The 22500-nt window shown below is 45.8% G+C and overlaps 1 protein-coding gene across 6 annotated transcripts in view; it reads right to left on the reverse strand.

The window, feature by feature from the left end:
* The window catches only part of phf21b (PHD finger protein 21B), a 169223-nt gene that overhangs the window by 31759 nt on the left and 114964 nt on the right, over positions 1-22500 (reverse strand). For all 6 annotated transcript variants that reach the window (XR_016486939.1, XR_016486940.1, XR_016486941.1 and 3 more), the window contains one exon: positions 20971-21273. Coding sequence is in view for 3 of the 6 variants with exons in the window: in XM_090201419.1 (XP_090057545.1) it covers positions 20971-21273 (303 nt within the window). In the remaining 3 variants the exon portion in view is untranslated. The remainder of the gene's footprint in view (positions 1-20970; positions 21274-22500) is intronic.

Below are 22500 nucleotides of genomic sequence, written 5' to 3' on the forward strand. Positions count from 1 at the left end.
CTGAGTAGTGTTTATATATCAGATTTAGCAGGAAGCTGAGTAGTGTTTATATATCAGATTTAGCAGGAAGCTGAGTAGTGTTTATTTATCAGATTTAGCAGGAAGCTGAGTAGTGTTTATATATCAGATTTAGCAGGAAGCTGAGTAGTGTTTATTTCTCAGATTTAGCAGGAAGCTGAGTAGTGTTTATATATCAGATTTAGCAGGAAGCTGAGTAGTGTTTATTTATCAGATTTAGCAGGAAGCTGAGTAGTGTTTATTTCTCAGATTTAGCAGGAAGCTGAGTAGTGTTTATATATCAGATTTAGCAGGAAGCTGAGTAGTGTTTATTTATCAGATTTAGCAGGAAGCTGAGTAGTGTTTATATATCAGATTTAGCAAGAAGCTGAGTAGTGTTTATTTCTCAGATTTAGCAGGAAGCTGAGTAGTGTTTATATATCAGATTTAGCAGGAAGCTGAGTAGTGTTTATATATCAGATTTACCAGGAAGCTGAGTAGTGTTTATTTCACAGATTTAGCAGGAAGCTGAGTAGTGTTTATATATCAGATTTAGCAGGAAGCTGAGTAGTGTTTATATATCAGATTTAGCAGGAAGCTGAGTAGTGTTTATTTATCAGATTTAGCAGGAAGCTGAGTAGTGTTTATATATCAGATTTAGCAGGAAGCTGAGTAGTGTTTATTTCTCAGATTTAGCAGGAAGCTGAGTAGTGTTTATATATCAGATTTAGCAGGAAGCTGAGTAGTGTTTATTTCTCAGATTTAGCAGGAAGCTGAGTAGTGTTTATTTCTCAGATTTAGCAGGAAGCTGAGTAGTGTTTATATATCAGATTTAGCAGGAAGCTGAGTAGTGTTTATATATCAGATTTAGCAGGAAGCTGAGTAGTGTTTATTTCTCAGATTTAGCATGAAGCTGAGTAGTGTTTATATATCAGATTTAGCAGGAAGCTGAGTAGTGTTTATATATCAGATTTAGCAGGAAGCTGAGTAGTGTTTATATATCAGATTTAGCAGGAAGCTGAGTAGTGTTTATTTCTCAGATTTAGCAGGAAGCTGAGTAGTGTTTATTTCTCAGATTTAGCAGGAAGCTGAGTAGTGTTTATATATCAGATTTAGCAGGAAGCTGAGTAGTGTTTATATATCAGATTTAACAGGAAGCTGAGTAGTGTTTATTTCTCAGATTTAGCAGGAAGCTGAGTAGTGTTTATATATCAGATTTAACAGGAAGCTGAGTAATGTTTATATATCAGATTTAGCAGGAAGCTGAGTAGTGTTTATTTACCAGATTTAGCAGGAAGCTGAGTAGTGTTTATTTCCCAGATTTAGCAGGAAGCTGAGTAGTGTTTATTTCTCAGATTTAGCAGGAAGCTGAGTAGTGTTTATATATCAGATTTAGCAGGAAGCTGAGTAGTGTTTATTTACCAGATTTAGCAGGAAGCTGAGTAGTGTTTATTTCCCAGATTTAGCAGGAAGCTGAGTAGTGTTTATTTCTCAGATTTAGCAGGAAGCTGAGTAGTGTTTATTTCCCAGATTTAGCAGGAAGCTGAGTAGTGTTTATTTCTCAGATTTAGCAGGAAGCTGAGTAGTGTTTATTTCTCAGATTTAGCAGGAAGCTGAGTAGTGTTTATTTATCAGATTTAGCAGGAAGCTGAGTAGTGTTTATTTCTCAGATTTAGCAGGAAGCTGAGTAGTGTTTATTTATCAGATTTAGCAGGAAGCTGAGTAGTGTTTATTTATCAGATTTAGCAGGAAGCTGAGTAGTGTTTATTTCTCAGATTTAGCAGGAAGCTGAGTAGTGTTTATTTCTCAGATTTAGCAGGAAGCTGAGTAGTGTTTATATATCAGATTTAGCAGGAAGCTGAGTAGTGTTTATTTCTCAGATTTAGCAGGAAGCTGAGTAGTGTTTATTTCTCAGATTTAGCAGGAAGCTGAGTAGTGTTTATATATCAGATTTAGCAGGAAGCTGAGTAATGTTTATTTCTCAGATTTAGCAGGAAGCTGAGTAGTGTTTATATATCAGATTTAGCAGGAAGCTGAGTAGTGTTTATATATCAGATTTAGCAGGAAGCTGAGTAGTGTTTATATATCAGATTTAGCAGGAAGCTGAGTAATGTTTATTTCTCAGATTTAGCAGGAAGCTGAGTAGTGTTTATATATCAGATTTAGCAGGAAGCTGAGTAGTGTTTATTTCTCAGATTTAGCAGGAAGCTGAGTAGTGTTTATATATCAGATTTAGCAGGAAGCTGAGTAGTGTTTATTTCTCAGATTTAGCAGGAAGCTGAGTAGTGTTTATTTCTCAGATTTAGCAGGAAGCTGAGTAGTGTTTATATATCAGATTTAGCAGGAAGCTGAGTAATGTTTATTTCTCAGATTTAGCAGGAAGCTGAGTAGTGTTTATATATCAGATTTAGCAGGAAGCTGAGTAGTGTTTATATATCAGATTTAGCAGGAAGCTGAGTAGTGTTTATATATCAGATTTAGCAGGAAGCTGAGTAATGTTTATTTCTCAGATTTAGCAGGAAGCTGAGTAGTGTTTATATATCAGATTTAGCAGGAAGCTGAGTAGTGTTTATATATCAGATTTAGCAGGAAGCTGAGTAGTGTTTATATATCAGATTTAGCAGGAAGCTGAGTAGTGTTTATATATCAGATTTAGCAGGAAGCTGAGTAGTGTTTATATATCAGATTTAGCAGGAAGCTGAGTAGTGTTTATATATCAGATTTAGCAGGAAGCTGAGTAGTGTTTATATATCAGATTTAGCAGGAAGCTGAGTAGTGTTTATATATCAGATTTAGCAGGAAGCTGAGTAGTGTTTATTTCTCAGATTTAGCAGGAAGCTGAGTAGTGTTTATATATCAGATTTAGCAGGAAGCTGAGTAGTGTTTATTTCTCAGATTTAGCAGGAAGCTGAGTAGTGTTTATTTCTCAGATTTAGCAGGAAGCTGAGTAGTGTTTATATATCAGATTTAGCAGGAAGCTGAGTAATGTTTATTTCTCAGATTTAGCAGGAAGCTGAGTAGTGTTTATATGTCAGATTTAGCAGGAAGCTGAGTAGTGTTTATATATCAGATTTAGCAGGAAGCTGAGTAGTGTTTATATATCAGATTTAGCAGGAAGCTGAGTAATGTTTATTTCTCAGATTTAGCAGGAAGCTGAGTAGTGTTTATATATCAGATTTAGCAGGAAGCTGAGTAGTGTTTATATATCAGATTTAGCAGGAAGCTGAGTAGTGTTTATATATCAGATTTAGCAGGAAGCTGAGTAGTGTTTATATATCAGATTTAGCAGGAAGCTGAGTAGTGTTTATATATCAGATTTAGCAGGAAGCTGAGTAGTGTTTATATATCAGATTTAGCAGGAAGCTGAGTAGTGTTTATTTCTCAGATTTAGCAGGAAGCTGAGTAGTGTTTATATATCAGATTTAGCAGGAAGCTGAGTAGTGTTTATATATCAGATTTAGCAGGAAGCTGAGTAGTGTTTATATATCAGATTTAGCAGGAAGCTGAGTAGTGTTTATATATCAGATTTAGCAGGAAGCTGAGTAGTGTTTATATATCAGATTTAGCAGGAAGCTGAGTAGTGTTTATATATCAGATTTAGCAGGAAGCTGAGTAGTGTTTATATATCAGATTTAGCAGGAAGCTGAGTAATGTTTATATATCAGATTTAGCAGGAAGCTGAGTAGTGTTTATATATCAGATTTAGCAGGAAGCTGAGTAGTGTTTATATATCAGATTTAACAGGAAGCTGAGTAGTGTTTATATATCAGATTTAACAGGAAGCTGAGTAGTGTTTATATATCAGATTTAACAGGAAGCTGAGTAGTGTTTATTTATCAGATTTAGCAGGAAGCTGAGTAGTGTTTATATATCAGATTTACCAGGAAGCTGAGTAGTGTTTATATATCAGATTTAGCAGGAAGCTGAGTAGTGTTTATTTATCAGATTTAGCAGGAAGCTGAGTAGTGTTTATATATCAGATTTAGCAGGAAGCTGAGTAGTGTTTATATATCAGATTTAGCAGGAAGCTGAGTAGTGTTTATATATCAGATTTAGCAGGAAGCTGAGTAGTGTTTATATATCAGATTTAGCAGGAAGCTGAGTAGTGTTTATTTCTCAGATTTAGCAGGAAGCTGAGTAGTGTTTATATATCAGATTTAGCAGGAAGCTGAGTAGTGTTTATATATCAGATTTAGCAGGAAGCTGAGTAGTGTTTATATATCAGATTTAGCAGGAAGCTGAGTAGTGTTTATATATCAGATTTAGCAGGAAGCTGAGTAGTGTTTATATATCAGATTTAGCAGGAAGCTGAGTAGTGTTTATATATCAGATTTAGCAGGAAGCTGAGTAGTGTTTATATATCAGATTTAGCAGGAAGCTGAGTAGTGTTTATTTACCAGATTTAGCAGGAAGCTGAGTAGTGTTTATTTACCAGATTTAGCAGGAAGCTGAGTAGTGTTTATATATCAGATTTAGCAGGAAGCTGAGTAGTGTTTATTTCTCAGATTTAGCAGGAAGTTGAGTAGTGTTTATATATCAGATTTAGCAGGAAGCTGAGTAGTGTTTATTTCTCAGATTTAGCAGGAAGCTGAGTAGTGTTTATATATCAGATTTAGCAGGAAGCTGAGTAGTGTTTATATATCAGATTTAGCAGGAAGCTGAGTAGTGTTTATATATCAGATTTAGCAGGAAGCTGAGTAGTGTTTATATATCAGATTTAGCAGGAAGCTGAGTAGTGTTTATATATCAGATTTAGCAGGAAGCTGAGTAGTGTTTATATATCAGATTTAGCAGGAAGCTGAGTAGTGTTTATATATCAGATTTAGCAGGAAGCTGAGTAGTGTTTATTTATCAGATTTAGCAGGAAGCTGAGTAGTGTTTATATATCAGATTTAGCAGGAAGCTGAGTAGTGTTTATATATCAGATTTAACAGGAAGCTGAGTAGTGTTTATTTACCAGATTTAGCAGGAAGCTGAGTAGTGTTTATATATCAGATTTAGCAGGAAGCTGAGTAGTGTTTATATATCAGATTTAGCAGGAAGCTGAGTAGTGTTTATATATCAGATTTAGCAGGAAGCTGAGTTGTGTTTATTTCTCAGTATTATTGAACAGATTTTGTTTTCACAAGGCATGTGGTGAAATGCCCTCGAAAATGGAGAAGATTTGGTGTGTGTGTGTGTGTGTGTGTGTGTGTGTGTGTGTGTGTGTGTGTGTGTGTGTGTGTGTGTGTGTGTGTGCGTGTGTGTTGTAATTGTCATGTGGTGGAGGGGCTATGAGTTGTTTACAAAATGTAGTTGCGTTGATATACTCAGTATCATCCTCTTCACTGAAGACAAGATCTGGGTTTTACTGACCCTCTCCTCATCTCTGGGTCAGATCTGGGTTTTACTGTCCCTCTCCTCATCAACCAGGTCAGATCTGGGTTTTACTGACCCTCTCCACTCTCCTCATCAACCAGGTCAGTTCTGGGTTTTACTGACCCTCTCCTCATCAACCAGGTCAGATCTGGGTTTTACTGAACCTCTCCACTCTCCTCATCAACCAGGTCAGTTCTGGGTTCTACTGACCCTCTCCTCGTCAACCAGGTCAGTTCTGGGTTTTACTGACTCTCTCCTCTCTCCTCATCAACCAGGTCAGTTCTGGGTTTTACTGGCCCTCTCATCTCCTCATCAACCACGTCAGTTCTTGGTTTTACTGACTCTCTCCTCATCAACCAGGTCAGCTCTGGGTTTTACTGACCCTCTCCTCTCTCCTCATCAACCAGGTCAGATCTGGGTTTTACTGTCCCTCTCCTCATCAACCAGGTCAGTTCTGGGTTTTACTGACCCTCTCCTCATCAACCAGGTCAGTTCTAGGTTTTACTGACTCTCTCCTCTCTCCTCATCAACCAGGTCAGTTCTGGGTTTTACTGACCCTCTCCTCTCTCCTCATCAACCAGGTCAGATCTGGGTTTTACTGACCCTCTCCTCATCAACCAGGTCAGTTCTGGGTTTTACTGACCCTCTCATCTCCTCATCAACCAGGTCAGTTCTTGGTTTTACTGACTCTCTCCTCATCAACCAGGCCAGCTCTGGGTTTTACTGACCCTCTCCTCTCTCCTCATCAACCAGGTCAGATCTGGGTTTTACTGTCCCTCTCCTCATCAACCAGGTCAGTTCTGGGTTTTACTGACCCTCTCCTCATCAACCAGGTCAGTTCTGGGTTTTACTGACTCTCTCCTCTCTCCTCATCAACCAGGTCAGTTCTGGGTTTTACTGACCCTCTCCTCTCTCCTCATCAACCAGGTCAGATCTGGGTTTTACTGACCCTCTCCTCATCAACCAGGTCAGTTCTGGGTTTTACTGACCCTCTCCTCATCAACCAGGCCAGATCTGGGTTTTACTGACCCTCTCCTCATCAACCAGGTCAGTTCTGGGTTTTACTGAACCTCTCCACTCTCCTCATCAACCAGGTCAGTTCTGGGTTTTAATGACCGTCTCCTCCTCATCCAGGTCAGATATGGGTTTTACTGACCCTCCCCACTCTCCTCATCAACCAGGTCAGTTCTGGGTTTTAATGACTCTCTCCTCATCAACCAGGTCAGCTCTGGGTTTTACTGACCCTCTCCTCTCTCCTCATCAACCAGGTCAGATCTGGGTTTTACTGTCCCTCTCCTCATCAACCAGGTCAGTTCTGGGTTTAACTGACCCTCTCCTCATCAACCAGGTCAGTTCTAGGTTTTACTGACTCTCTCCTCTCTCCTCATCAACCAGGTCAGTTCTGGGTTTTACTGACCCTCTCCTCTCTCCTCATCAACCAGGTCAGATCTGGGTTTTACTGACCCTCTCCTCATCAACCAGGTCAGTTCTGGGTTTTACTGACCCTCTCATCTCCTCATCAACCAGGTCAGTTCTTGGTTTTACTGACTCTCTCCTCATCAACCAGGCCAGCTCTGGGTTTTACTGACCCTCTCCTCTCTCCTCATCAACCAGGTCAGATCTGGGTTTTACTGTCCCTCTCCTCATCAACCAGGTCAGTTCTGGGTTTTACTGACCCTCTCCTCATCAACCAGGTCAGTTCTGGGTTTTACTGACTCTCTCCTCTCTCCTCATCAACCAGGTCAGTTCTGGGTTTTACTGACCCTCTCCTCTCTCCTCATCAACCAGGTCAGATCTGGGTTTTACTGACCCTCTCCTCATCAACCAGGTCAGTTCTGGGTTTTACTGACCCTCTCCTCATCAACCAGGCCAGATCTGGGTTTTACTGACCCTCTCCTCATCAACCAGGTCAGTTCTGGGTTTTACTGAACCTCTCCACTCTCCTCATCAACCAGGTCAGTTCTGGGTTTTAATGACCCTCTCCTCCTCATCCAGGTCAGATATGGGTTTTACTGACCCTCCCCACTCTCCTCATCAACCAGGTCAGTTCTGGGTTTTAATGACTCTCTCCTCATCAACCAGGTCAGCTCTGGGTTTTACTGACCCTCTCCTCTCTCCTCATCAACCAGGTCAGATCTGGGTTTTACTGTCCCTCTCCTCATCAACCAGGTCAGTTCTGGGTTTAACTGACCCTCTCCTCATCAACCAGGTCAGTTCTAGGTTTTACTGACTCTCTCCTCTCTCCTCATCAACCAGGTCAGTTCTGGGTTTTACTGACCCTCTCCTCTCTCCTCATCAACCAGGTCAGATCTGGGTTTTACTGACCCTCTCCTCATCAACCAGGTCAGTTCTGGGTTTTACTGACCCTCTCATCTCCTCATCAACCAGGTCAGTTCTTGGTTTTACTGACTCTCTCCTCATCAACCAGGCCAGCTCTGGGTTTTACTGACCCTCTCCTCTCTCCTCATCAACCAGGTCAGATCTGGGTTTTACTGTCCCTCTCCTCATCAACCAGGTCAGTTCTGGGTTTTACTGACCCTCTCCTCATCAACCAGGTCAGTTCTGGGTTTTACTGACTCTCTCCTCTCTCCTCATCAACCAGGTCAGTTCTGGGTTTTACTGACCCTCTCCTCTCTCCTCATCAACCAGGTCAGATCTGGGTTTTACTGACCCTCTCCTCATCAACCAGGTCAGTTCTGGGTTTTACTGACCCTCTCCTCATCAACCAGGCCAGATCTGGGTTTTACTGACCCTCTCCTCATCAACCAGGTCAGTTCTGGGTTTTACTGAACCTCTCCACTCTCCTCATCAACCAGGTCAGTTCTGGGTTTTAATGACCCTCTCCTCCTCATCCAGGTCAGATATGGGTTTTACTGACCCTCCCCACTCTCCTCATCAACCAGGTCAGTTCTGGGTTTTAATGACCCTCTCCTCATCAACCAGGTCAGATCTGGGTTTTACTGACCCTCTCCACTCTCCTCATCAACCAGGTCATATCTGGGTTTTACTGACCCTCCCCACTCTCCTCATCAACCAGGTCATATCTGGGTTTTACTGACCCTCTCCTCATCAACCAGGTCAGTTCTGGGTTTTACTGACCCTCTCCTCATCAAGCAGGCCAGATCTGGGTTTTACTGACCCTCTCCTTATCAACCAGGTCAGTTCTGGGTTTTACTGACCCTCTCCATTCTCCTCATCAACCAGGTCAGTTCTGGGTTTTAATGACCCTCTCCTACTCATCCAGGTCAGATATTGGATTTACTGACCCTCCCCACTCTCCTCATCAACCAGGTCAGTTCTGGGTTTTAATGACCCTCTCCTCATCAACCAGGTCAGATCTGGGTTTTACTGACCCTCTCCTCTCTCCTCATCAACCAGGTCAGATCTGGGTTTTACTGACCCTCTCATCTCCTCATCAACCAGGTCAGTTCTGGGTTTTACTGACCCTCTCATCTCCTCATCAACCAGGTCAGTTCTGGGTTTTACTGACCCTCTCATCTCCTCATCAACAAAGTCAGATCTGGGTTTTACTGTCGCTCTCCTCTCTCCTCATAAACCAGGCCAGCTTTGGGTTTTCACAACCCTCTCCTCATCATCCAGGTCAGATCTGGGTTTTACTGACCCTCTCCTCTCTCCGCATCAACCAGGTCAGTTCTGGGTTTTACTGACCCTCTCCTCTCTCCTCATCAACCAGGTCAGATCTGGGTTTTACTGACCCTCTCCTCATCAACTAGGTAAGGTCTGGGTTTTACTGACTCTCTCCTCATCAACCAGGTCAGATCTGGGTTTTACTGGCCCTCTCCTCTCTCCTCATCAACCAGGTCAGCTCTGGGTTTTACTGACCATCTCCTCTCTCCTCATCAACCAGGTCAGATCTGGGTTTTACTGACCCTCTCCTCATCAACCAGGTTAGTTCTGGGTTTTACTGACCCTCTCCTCTCTCCTCATCAAACAGGTCAGCTCTTCTGTAGAGTGTAATCCAGCCAGTCTTCTGTAGAGTGTAATCCAGACTGTATTCTGTAGAGTGTAATCCAGCCAGTTTTCTGTAGAGTGTAATCCAGCCAGTCTTCTGTAGAGTGTAATCCAGACAGTCTTCTGTAGAGTGTAATCCAGCCAGTCTTCTGTAGAGTGTAATCCAGACAGTTTTCTGTAGAGTGTAATCCAGCCAGTCTTCTGTAGAGTGTAATCCAGCCAGTCTTATGTAGAGTGTAATCCAGCCAGTCTTCTGTAGAGTGTAATCCAGACAGTCTTCTGTAGAGTGTAATCCAGCCAGTCTTCTGTAAAGTGTAAATCCAGCCAGTCTTCTGTAGAGTGTAATCCAGCCAGTCTTCTGTAGAGTGAAATCCAGCCAGTCTTCTGTAGAGTGTAATCCAGCTAGTCTTCTGTAGAGTGTAATCCAGCCAGTCTTCTGTAAAGTGTAAATCCAGCCAGTCTTCTGTAGAGTGTAATCCAGCCAGTCTTCTGTAGAGTGTAATCCAGCCAGTCTTCTGTAAAGTGTAAATCCAGCCAGTTTTATGTCGAGTGTAATCCAGCCAGTCTTCTGTAAAGTGTAAATCCAGCCAGTCTTCTGTCGAGTGTAATCCAGCCAGTCTTCTGTAGAGTGTAATCCAGCCAGTCTTCTGTAGAGTGTAATCCAGACAGTCTTCTGTAGAGTGTAATCCAGCCAGTCTTCTGTAGAGTGTAATCCAGACAGTCTTCTGTAGAGTGTAATCCAGCCAGTCTTCTGTAGAGTGTAATCCAGCCAGTCTTCTGTAGAGTGTAATCCAGACAGTCTTCTGTAGAGTGTAATCCAGCCAGTCTTCTGTAGAGAGTAATCCAGCCAGTCTTCTATAGAGTGTAATCCAGCCAGCCTTCTGTAGAGTGTAACCCAGCCAGTCTTCTATAGAGTGTAATCCAGCCAGCCTTCTGTAAAGTGTAACCCAGCCAGTCTTCTGTAGAGTGTAACCCAGCCAGTCTTCTGTAGAGTGTAATCCAGCCAGTCTTCTGTAGAGTGTAATCCAGCCAGTCTTCTGTAGAGTGTAATCCAGCCAGTCTTCTGTAGAGTGTAATCCAGCCAGTCTTCTGTAGAGTGTAATCCAGCCAGTCTTCTGTAGAGTGTAACCCAGCCAGTCTTCTGTAGAGTGTAACCCAGCCAGTCTTCTGTAGAGTGTAACCCAGCCAGTCTTCTGTAGAGTGTAATCCAGCCAGTCTTCTGTAGAGTGTAACCCAGCCAGTCTTCTGTAGAGTGTAATCCAGCCAGTCTTCTGTAGAGTGTAATCCAGCCAGTCTTCTGTAGAGTGTAATCCAGCCAGTCTTCTGTAGAGTGTAATCCAGCCAGTCTTCTGTAGAGTGTAACCCAGCCAGTCTTCTGTAGAGTGTAATCCAGCCAGTCTTCTGTAGAGTGTAATCCAGACAGTATTCTGTAGAGTGTAATCCAGACAGTTTTCTGTAGAGTGTAATCCAGCCAGTCTTCTGTAGAGTGTAATCCAGCCAGTCTTCTGTAGAGTGTAATCCAGACAGTATTCTGTAGAGTGTAATCCAGACAGTTTTCTGTATAGTGTAATCCAGCCAGTCTTCTGTAGAGTGTAATCCAGCCATTCTTCTGTAGAGTGTAATCCAGCCAGTCTTCTGTGGAGTGTAATCCAGCCAGTCTTCTGTAGAGTGTAATCCAGCCAGTCTTCTGTAGAGTGTAATCCAGCCAGTCTTCTGTAGAGTGTAATCCAGCCAGTCTTCTGTAGAGTGTAATCCAGACAGTCTTCTGTAGAGTGTAATCCAGCCAGTCTTCTGTAGAGTGTAATCCAGCCAGTCTTCTGTAGAGTGTAATCCAGCCAGTCTTCTGTAGAGTGTAATCCAGCCAGTCTTCTGTAGAGTGTAATCCAGCCAGTCTTCTGTAGAGTGTAATCCAGCCAGTCTTCTGTAGAGTGTAATCCAGACAGTCTTCTGTAGCGTGTAATTCAGCCAGTCTTCTGTAGAGTGTAATCCAGACAGTCTTCTGTAGAGTGTAATCCAGACAGTCTTCTGTAGAGTGTAATCCAGCCAGTCTTCTGTAGAGTGTAATCCAGCCAGTCTTCTGTAGAGTGTAATCCAGCCAGTCTTCTGTAGAGTGTAATCCAGCCAGTCTTCTGTAGAGTGTAATCCAGCCAGTCTTCTGTAGAGTGTAACCCAGCCAGTCTTCTGTAGCGTGTAATTCAGCCTGTAACCCAGAAAGGCCTTCTGTTCTTCGTGCTATTGAAGGCCAGTTCCCATGGAAACAAGCTAAAATGGAAATTTGTTCATTGGGAATGGAGTGGTGGAGGAGACGAGGGGTGGAGGAGACGAGGGGTGGAGGAGACGAGGGGTGGAGGAGACGAGCGGTGGAGGAGACGAGCGGTGGAGGAGACGAGCGGTGGAGGAGACGAGCGGTGGAGGAGACGAGGGGTGGAGGAGACGAGGGAGGGCATCCATTTACCTCCACTTTTCTTCAGGACAGCAGCCCAATAACAAGGTCCTTCTCTGGAGTGGCCCGCTGCCTGATGGACCCCCAACCTTCCCCCTCACCTCCCCCATGACCCCCAACCTTCTTCCTCCTACCTCACCTCCCCCATGATCCCCAACCTTCTTCCTCCTACCTCACCTCCCCCATGACCCCCAACCTTCTTCCTCCCCCATCACCTCCCCCATGACCCCCAACCTTCCTCCCCCCTCACCTCCCCCATGACCCCCAACCTTCTTCCTCCCACCTCACCTCCCCCATGACCTCCAGCCTTCCTCCCACCTCACCTCCCCCATGACCCCCAACCTTCTTCCTCCCACCCCACCTCCCCCATGACCCCCAACCTTCTTCCTCCCACATCACCTCCCCCATGACCTCCAGCCTTCCTCCCACCTCACCTCCCCCATGACCCCCAACCTTCCTCCCACCTCACCTCCCCCATGACCCCCAACCTTCCTCCCACTTCACCTCCCCCATGACCCCCAACCTTCCTCCCACCTCACCTCCCCATGACCCTCAACCTTCTTCCCCCCTCACGTGTCCCATGACGCCCGTTGGATGATGTATACCATGCGTATCGAGACTACTCTGTGGGGTTGTATATAGAGGGACAGTCATTACTACTCTGTGGGGTTGTATATAGAGGGACAGTCATTACTACTCTGTGGGGTTGTATATAGAGGGACAGTCATTACTACTCTGAGGGGTTGTATATAGAGGGACAGTCATTACTACTCTGTGGGGTTGTATATAGAGGGACAGTCATTACTACTCCAATGACCCCCAACCTTCCCCCCCACGTCTCCCATGACCCCCAACCTTCCCCCCCCACCCCCCCCACGTCTCCCATGACGCCTGTTGGATGATGTATACCATGCGTATCGAGTACATGAGACTAATAAAACATCTAATTTGAAGCCCGTTTCAACAGGATACTGTCTAACACTTCTCATGTAGATTCTGACTTCTTGACCTCCGACCTTCTGTGTGAGAGAGTCACCTCCCCACCCCATTTACACACACACACACACACACCTCCCACCCCAATTACACACACACACACACACACACCTCCCCACCCCATTTACACACACACACACACCTCCCCACCCCATTTACACACACACACACACACACCTCCCCACCCCATTTACACACACACACACCTCCCCACCCCATTTACACACACACACACACCTCCCCACCCCATTTACACACACACACACACACCTCCCCACCCCAGTTACACACACACACACACCTCCCCACCCCATTTACACACACACACACACCTCCCCACCCCATTTACACACACACACACACCTGTTTAATGGGTTCTATTTAAAGGGTTCTGGAGTGGTTCTGTTTAAAGGGTTATATTTAAAGGGTTCTGGAGTGGTTCTGTTTAAAGGGTTCTATTTAAAGGGTTCTGATGTGGTTCTGTTTAAAAGGTTATATTTAAAGGGTTCTGATGTGGTTCTGTTTAAACGGTTCTATTTAAAGGGTTCTGGTGTGGTTCTGTTTAAAGGGTTCTATTTAAAGGGTTCTGATGTGGTTCTGTTTAAAAGGTTATATTTAAAGGGTTCTGATGTGGTTCTGTTTAAAGGGTTCTATTTAAAGGGTTCTGGTGTGGTTCTGTTTAAAGGGTTCTATTTAAAGGGTTCTGGTGTGGTTCTGTTTAAAGGGTTCTATTTAAAGGGTTCTGATGTGGTTCTGTTTAAACGGTTCTATTTAAAGGGTTCTGGTGTGGTTCTGTTTAAACGGTTCTATTTAAAGGGTTCTGATGTGGTTCTGTTTAAAGGGTTCTATTTAAAGGGTTCTGGTGTGGTTCTGTTTAAAGGGTTCTATTTAAAGGGTTCTGGTGTGGTTCTGTTTAAAGGGTTCTATTTAAAGGGTTCTGGTGTGGTTCTGTTTAAACGGTTCTATTTAAAGGGTTCTGGTGTGGTTCTGTTTAAAGGGTTCTATTTAAAGGGTTCTGGTGTGGTTCTGTTTAAAAGGTTCTGGTGTGGTTTTGATTAAAGGGTTCCATTTATTTCAGTCCTATGGGCACAAGGCACCCTATTCCCTACATATTCCCTACACACTTATTTTGACCAGAGCTCTATGGGGGAATAGGGTGCCATTTGGGACAGCCAGTGTGTTATAAAATCTTCTACATGAAACAGAGGAGAGAGGAGAGAGGAGAGGAGAGAGGAGAGAGGAGGGAAGAGGAGAGGAGAGAGGAGGGCAGAGGAGAGGATGAGAGGAGAGAGGAGGGAAGAGGAGAGAAGAGGAGAGGAGAGGAGAGAGGAGCAAAGAGGAGAGGAGGAGAGGAGAGAATAGGGCAGAAGAGAGGAGGAGGGAAGAGGAGGGCAGAGGAGAGGAGAGAGGGGGAGACTAGCTTTGGCAATGTTAACATGTGTTTCTCATGCCAAATAAAGCAACTTGAATTGAATTGAATGAGAAAGAGAGGAGGTGAGAGGATGGCAGAGGAGACGAGAAAGGAGGAGAGGAGAGGGCATAGGGGAGGAGAGCAGAGGAGAGGAGAGAGGAGATATAGGAGGGTAGAGGAAGAGGGCAGAGGAGCAGAGAAAGGAGGAGAGAGGAGGGTAGTAGAGGGTAGGGGAGAGGAGAGAGAAGAGGAGAAGAGAGGAGAGCAGAGGAGAGGAAAGGAAAGGAGAGGAGAGGGTTTACATAACAGCCTGGATCCTGGTCCAGCAGTTTGTCTCCAGCTAGTCTGTTTGTTATCGTTTGTCGTGTCAACAATGTTACTCACAGCCGGAGAGAGTAGAGAGGGAAACACACTGCAGAGAGAGATAGAGATGGAGGGAGTGAGGGAAGAGAGATAGAAAGAGAGGCAGGAAGAGATAGGAGGGCGTAGGAGGAGAGAGGGAGGAGAGTGATAAGGGGAGACGAGAAGAGAGAAGGGAGGGAGAAGGAGGAGAGAGGGATGAGAGTGATAAGGGGAGACGAGAAGAGAGAAAGGAGGGAGAAGGAGAGAGGGAGGAGAGTGATAAGGGGAGACGAGAAGAGAGAAGGGAGGGAGAAGAAGGAGAGTGATAAGGGGAGACGAGAAGAGAGAAAGGAGGGAGAAGGAGAGAGGGAGGAGAGTGATAAGGGGAGACGAGAAGAGAGAAAGGAGGGAGAAGGGGGAGAGTGATAAGGGGAGACGAGAAGAGAGAAAGGAGGGAGAAGGAGAGAGGGAGGAGAGTGATAAGGGGAGACGAGAAGAGAGAAAGGAGGGAGAAGGAGGAGAGAGGGAGGAGAGTGATAAGGAGAGACGAGAAGAGAGAAAGGAGGGAGGAGGAGAGAGGGAGGAGAGTGATAAGGGGAGACGAGAAGAGAGAAAGGAGGGAGAAGGAGGAGAGAGGGAGGAGAGTGATAAGGGGAGAAGAGAAGAGAGAAAGGAGGGAGGAGGAGAGAGGGAGGAGAGTGATAAGGGGAGATGAGAAGAGAGAAAGGAGGGTGAAGGAGGAGAGAGGTAGAGCTGAGGTGTTTTTTCTCTGTGTTTATCATTCTCATCCTATCATGGGGTTGTATATAGAGGGACAGTCATTACTACTCTGTGGGGTTGTATATAGAGGGACAGTCATTACTACTCTGTGATATAGAGGGACAGTCATTACTACTCTGTGGGGTTGGGGTTGTATATAGAGGGACAGTCATTACTACTCTGTCTGGTGGGGTTTTATATAGAGGGACAGTCATTACTACTCTGTGGGGTTGTATATAGAGGGACAGTCATTACTACTCTGTGATATAGAGGGACAGTCATTACTACTCTGTGGGGTTGGGGTTGTATATAGAGGGACAGTCATTACTACTCTGTCTGGAGGGGTTGTATATAGAGGGACAGTCATTACTACTCTGTTGGGTTGTATATAGAGGGACAGTCATTACTACTCTGTCTGGTGGGGTTTTATATAGAGGGACAGTCATTACTACTCTGAGGGGTTGTATATAGAGGGACAGTCATTACTACTCTGTGGGGTTGTATATAGAGAGACAGTCATTACTACTCTGTGGGGTTGTATATAGAGGGACAGTCATTACTACTCTGTGGGGTTGTATATAGGGGGACAGTCATTACTACTCTGTGGGGTTGTATATAGAGGGACAGTCATTACTACTCTGAGGGGTTGTATATAGAGGGACAGTCATTACTACTCTGTGGGGTTGTATATAGAGAGACAGTCATTACTACTCTGTGGGGTTGTATATAGAGGGACAGTCATTACTACTCTGTGGGGTTATATATAGAGGGACAGTCATTACTACTCTGTGGGGTTGTATATAGAGGGACAGTCATTACTACTCTGTGGGGTTGTATATAGAGGGACAGTCATTACTACTCTGTGGGGTTGTATATAGAGGGACAGTCATTACTACTCTGTGGGGTTGTATATAGAGGGACAGTCATTACTACTCTGTGGGGTTGTATATAGAGGGACAGTCATTACTACTCTGTGGGGTTGTATATAGAGGGACAGTCATTACTACTCCGTTGTGCTAGATTGTAGAATGTCCGTCATTCATTGCAGGAATTTACCTGCCCTAGTACCAATTACATTATATTACTGGGCCCTGGTACCAATTACATTATATTACTGGGCCCTGGTACCAATTACATTATATTACTGGGCCCTGGTACCAATTACATTATATTACTGGGCCCTAGTACCAATTACGTTATATTACTGGGCCCTAGTACCAATTACATTATATTACTGGGCCCTAGTACCAATTACATTATATTACTGGGCCCTGGTACCAATTACATTATATTACTGGGCCCTGGTACCAATTACATTATATTACTGGGCCCTGGTACCAATTACATTATATTACTGGGCCCTAGTACCAATTACATTATATTACTGGGCCCTGGTACCAATTACATTATATTACTGGGCCCTAGTACCAATTACATTATATTACTGGGCCCTGGTACCAATTACATTATATTACTGGGCCCTAGTACCAATTACATTATATTACTGGGCCCTGGTACCAATTACATTATATTACTGGGCCCTGGTACCAATTACATTATATTACTGGGCCCTGGTACCAATTACATTATATTACTGGGCCCTAGTACCAATTACATTATATTACTGGGCCCTAGTACCAATTACGTTATATTACTGGGCCCTGGTACCAATTACATTATATTACTGGGCCCTAGTACCAATTACATTATATTACTGGGCCCTGGTACCAATTACATTATATTACTGGGCCCTAGTACCAATTACATTATATTACTGGGCCCTAGTACCAATTACATTATATTACTGGGCCCTGGTACCAATTACATTATATTACTGGGCCCTAGTACCAATTACATTATATTACTGGGCCCTAGTACCAATTACATTATATTACTGGGCCCTGGTACCAATTACATTATATTACTGGGCCCTAGTACCAATTACATTATATTACTGGGCCCTAGTCAAAGGCAGTCTGTCTGTCTGTCTGTCTGTCTGTCTGTCTGTCTGTCTGTCTGTCTGTCTGTCTGTCTGTCTGTCTGTCTGTCTGTCTGTCTGTCTCTGTCTGTCTGTCTGTCTGTCTGTCTGTCTGTCTCTGTCTCTCTCTCTGTCTCTGCTATTCCCCCTACTACCACTAGAGGACAGTGTGGACTAAACCCTCCATCACCTCCACACTTCATGTCACACACTCATCTTCTTTGTGTGTGTTTTTTTTTCTCCATTTCATTTATACACATAGGTTTGTCCCAAATGGCACCCTATTCTCTTGACAATACACTGTTGTGCTCAGAAGAAGTGCACTAGACAGGGTGTCACTTGGGACTCCAGAGCTGCTGGTAAACCCATGAATTAATATGGGTAATGCAGTGCAACAGCTGAATATTCACTGAGGAAATATGTCCGTATTTTAAAAGCACTTTCTAGTGAATGGTGTAAACACAGACAGTAGCGGCCAGCTCTGTCCCTCCCTCCCGGGGGGGGGGGGGGGCACTGACGTGGGCACGGCGCCCATCTCCTTTATGTCGTGCCAGACTAGCAGTTTGAAATGCTCCCCAGAGCCACGACACATGCAGGCTCTCCATGCCAAGGAGTGTGTGTGTTTGTTTGTTTGTTTGCATACATTGACATACAATGCACACAGTGGCATCGCTGTTGGCTGCTCCATTAGACCCCCCCCCCCCCCTTCTACATCATCTGGCCCCTGAGTTTACAGTTGTAAATCTGTCTCTATATATAATAGGATGGGCTGTGTCTCTCTCTCTCTCCTTCTCTCTTTCCCTCTCTCTATATCGCTCTCCCTCTCTCTGTCTATCTCTCTCTTTCTCTCTCCCTCTGTCTCTCTCTTTCTCTCCCCCTCTCTCTCTCTCTCTCTCTCTCTCTCTCTGTCTCTCCCCCTCTCTCTCTCTCTCTCTCTGTCTCTCTCTCTCCTCTATATAGTTCCTCTGTTATCTCCTCTCCTGGCCCTCAATCTGCGTGAAAGTATCTACAACTAGCTGCAGGTTGACAACAAGACCAGGCTCTAAGGAATCACAACAGCTCCAATCCTAGGGAGTTTAGAGGGCAGAGAGGAAGAGGAGGAGTAGGAGGAGGAGGGAGTTTAGAGGGCAGAGAGGAAGAGGAGGAGTAGGAAGAGGAAGGAGTTTAGAGGGCAGAGAGGAAGAGGAGGAGGAGGAGGGAGTTTAGAGGGCAGAGAGGAAGAGGAGGAGGAGGAGGGAGTTTAGAGGGCAGAGAGGAAGAGGAGGAGGAGGAGGGAGTTTAGAGGCCAGAGAGGAAGAGGAGGAGGAGGAGGGAATTTAGAGGGCAGAGAGGAAGAGGAGGAGGAGGAGGGAGTTTAGAGGGCAGAGAGGAAGAGTAGGAGGAGGAGGGAGTTTAGAGGGCAGAGAGGAAGAGGAGGAGTAGGAAGAGGAGGGAGTTTAGAGGGCAGAGAGGAAGAGGAGGAGGAGGAGGAGGAGGGAGTTTAGAGGGCAGAGAGGAAGAGGAGGAGGGAGTTTAGAGGGCAGAGAGGAGGAGGAGGAGGAGGAGGGGGGAGTTTAGAGGCAAGAGAGGAAGAGGAGGAGGAGGGAGTTTAGAGGGCAGAGAGGAGGAGGAGGAGGGAGTTTAGAGGGCAGAGAGGAAGAGGAGGAGGAGGCAGTTTAGAGGGCAGAGAGGAGGAGGAGGAGGAGGAGGAGGGGGGAGTTTAGAGGCAAGAGAGGAGGAGGAGGAGGGGGGAGTTTAGAGGGCAGAGAGGAGGAGGAGGAGGAGGGGGGAGTTTAGAGGCAAGAGAGGAAGAGGAGGAGGAGGGAGTTTAGAGGGCAGAGAGGAAGAGGAGGAGGAGGAGGGAGTTTAGAGGGCAGAGAGGAAGAGGAGGAGGAGGGAGTTTAGAGGGCAGAGAGGAGGAGGAGGAGGAGGGGGGAGTTTAGAGGCAAGAGAGGAAGAGGAGGAGGAGGAGGGAGTTTAGAGGCAAGAGAGGAAGAGTAGGAGGAGGGAGTTTAGAGGGCAGAGAGGAAGAGGAGGAGGAGGAGGGAGTTTAGAGGCCAGAGAGGAAGAGGAGGAGGAGGAGGGAGTTTAGAGGCAAGAGAGGAAGAGTAGGAGGAGGGAGTTTAGAGGGCAGAGAGGAAGAGGAGGAGGAGGAGGAGGGAGTTTAGAGGCAAGAGAGGAAGAGGAGGAGGAGGGAGTTTAGAGGCAAGAGAGGAAGAGGAGGAGGAGGAGGGAGTTTAGAGGCAAGAGAGGAAGAGGAGGAGGAGGAGGGAGTTTAGAGGCAAGAGAGGAAGAGCAGGAGGAGGGAGTTTAGAGGGCAGAGAGGAAGAGGAGGAGGAGGAGGGAGTTTAGAGGCAAGAGAGGAAGAGGAGGAGGAGGAGGGAGTTTAGAGGCCAGAGAGGAAGAGGAGGAGGAGGAGGGAGTTTAGAGGGCAGAGGGGAAGAGTAGGAGGAGGCTGTAGTAGTATAGTAGTAGTATAGTAGCAGTATAGTAGTAACAGTGTAGTACCTCTCTCCTACTGTAAGGCTGTAGTAGTATTGTAGCAGTATAGTAGTAGTATAGTAGTAGCAGTGTAGTACCTCTCTCCTACTGTAAGGCTGTAGTAGTATAGTAGTAGTATAGTAGCAGTATAGTAGTAACAGTGTAGAACCTCTCTTCTACTGTAAGGCTGTAGCAGTATAGTAGTAGTATAGTAGTAGTATAGTAGCAGTATAGTAGCAGTATAGTAGTAACAGTGTAGAACCTCTCTTCTACTGTAAGGCTGTAGCAGTATAGTAGCAGTATAGTAGCAGTATATTAGTAGTATAGTAACAGTACAGTAGTGACAGTGTAGAACCTCTCTTCTACTGCAAAGCTGTAGTAGTATAGTAGTAGTATAGTAGCAGTATAGTAGTAGTATAGTAGTAACAGTGTAGTACCTCTCTCCTACGTAAGGCTGCAGCAGTACAGTAGTAGTATGGTAGTAGTATAGTAGCAGTATAGTAGTAACAGTGTAGTACCTCTCTCCTACTGTAAGGCTGTAGTATTATAGTAGTAGTATAGTAGTAGTATAGTAGCAGTATAGTAGTAACAGTGTAGTACCTCTCTCCTACTGTAAGGCTGTAGTAGTATAGTAGTAATAGTAGCAGAATAGTAGTAACAGTGTAGTACCTCTCTCCTACTGTAAGGCTGTAGCAGTATAGTAGTAGTATAGTAGCAGTATAGTAGCAGTATAGTAGCAGTATAGTAGTGACAGTGTAGTACCTCTCTCCTACTGCAAAGCTGTAGTAGTATAGTAGCAGTATAGTAGTAGTATAGTAGTAACAGTGTAGTACCTCTCTCCTACTGTAAGGCTGTAGCAGTATAGTAGTAGTATAGTAGCAGTATAGTAGCAGTATAGTAGTAGTATAGTAGTAACAGTGTAGTACCTCTCTCCTACTGTAAGGCTGTAGTAGTATAGTAGTAGTATAGTAGCAGTATAGTAGCAGTATAGTAGTAACAGTGTAGAACCTCTCTTCTACTGTAAGGCTGTAGCAGTATAGTAGTAGTATAGTAGCAGTATAGTAGCAGTATAGTAGCAGTATAGTAGTAACAGTGTAGAACCTCTCTTCTACTGTAAGGCTGTAGCAGTATAGTAGCAGTATAGTAGCAGTATATTAGTAGCAGTGTAGTACCTCTCTCCTACTGTAAGGCTGTAGTAGTATAGTAGTAGTATAGTAGCAGTATAGTAGCAGTACAGTAGTAACAGTGTAGTACCTCTCTCCTACTGTAAGGCTGTAGCACCGCCCCTCCCGACCCTCTATTGGTCTGGAGGTTGATGGAGGATGTCTGTAGAGGAGGAGGAGAGGAGGAGCTCCCTGGAGCTGCGCTTCCCGACACCACCTTTTGTCCACCGGTCATGTGCGCTGTCACCATGGCAACGGGAGCTGTCTTGGCGACCGGGTTGGCCGGTAGAACGGAGATGGAGATGCTTTGTGAGGAGGGAGGAGGAGGGGGCTTGATGAGGGAGAGGGGCTTGGTGGCCCCTCCTACGGGACAACTTCTAACAGTCAGCTTCTTCTGTTGAGGGGAGGGAGGAGAGAGAGAGGAGGGAGGGAGGGAGGGGAAGGGGAGGGGAGGGAGGGAGGGAGGGAGGGGGGAAGGGGAGGGAGGGAGGAGAGAGGAGGGAGGGAGGGAGGGGGAGGGGAGGGAGGGGGGAGGGAGGGGGGAAGGGGAGGGAGGGAGGGAGGGAGGGAAGGGGAGGGAAGGGGAGGGAGGGGAAGGGGAGGGGAGGGAGGGAGGGAGGGAGGAGAGAGGAGGGAGGGAGGGGAAGGGGAGGGGAGGGAGGGAGGGAGGGAGGGGGGAAGTGGAGGGAGGGAGGGAGGGAGGGAGGGAGGGAGGGAGGGAGGGAGGGAGGGAGGGAAGGGAAGGGGAGGGAAGGGGAGGGAGGGGGGGAGGGAGGGAGGGAGGGAGGTCAGGAGGAGGGGAAGAGAGAGAGAGACATGGTTAGAAAAGAGAGATTAAACAGGAATAGACACACAGTGGACTGGTCGTGTTGGTGACCTTAGGAGTGTTGCTCTACTCAACGTGCTACAGATTGAATGGTGCTTCATCAGAGAACACCTTGGTGTTTAAACACAGTGCAGATGAAGCTCCACCTGAAGGAGAAACATCTAAACATTGATACAGATCCAGGATCAGACGTAGAGACAGGCAGGTAATTAGACTGAGGTAGACTACCCCCTCTCCTCCCCTGTCTCTCTACTCCCCTGTCTCTCTACCCCCTCTACTCCCCTGTCTCTCTACTCCCCTGTCTCTCTACCCCCTCTACTCCCCTGTCTCTCTACTCCCCTGTCTCTCTACCCCCTCTACTCCCCTGTCTCTCTACTCCCCTGTCTCTCTACCCCCTCTACTCCCCTGTCTCTCTACTCCCCTGTCTCTCTACCCCCTCTACTCCCCTGTCTCTCTACCCCCTCTACTCCCCTGTCTCTCTACCCCCTCTACTCCCCTGTCTCTCTACCCCCTCTACCCCCCTGTCTCTCTACCCCCTCTACTCCCCTGTCTCTCTACCCCCTCTACTCCCCTGTCTCTCTACCCCCTCTACCCCCCTGTCTCTCTACCCCCTCTACTCCCCTGTCTCTCTACCCCCTCTACTCCCCTGTCTCTCTACCCCCTCTACCCCCCTGTCTCTCTACCCCCAACTCCCTCCACTCCCCTGTCTCTCTACCCCCTCTACTCCCCTGTCTCTCTACTCCCAACTCCCTCTACTCCCCTGTCTCTCTACCCCCTCTACCCCCCTGTCTCTCT

This window comes from Oncorhynchus mykiss, chromosome 15, assembly GCF_057628025.1.
Source record: "Oncorhynchus mykiss isolate SJ-2025 chromosome 15, ASM5762802v1, whole genome shotgun sequence".
Classification (NCBI taxonomy): Eukaryota; Metazoa; Chordata; class Actinopteri; order Salmoniformes; family Salmonidae; genus Oncorhynchus; species Oncorhynchus mykiss.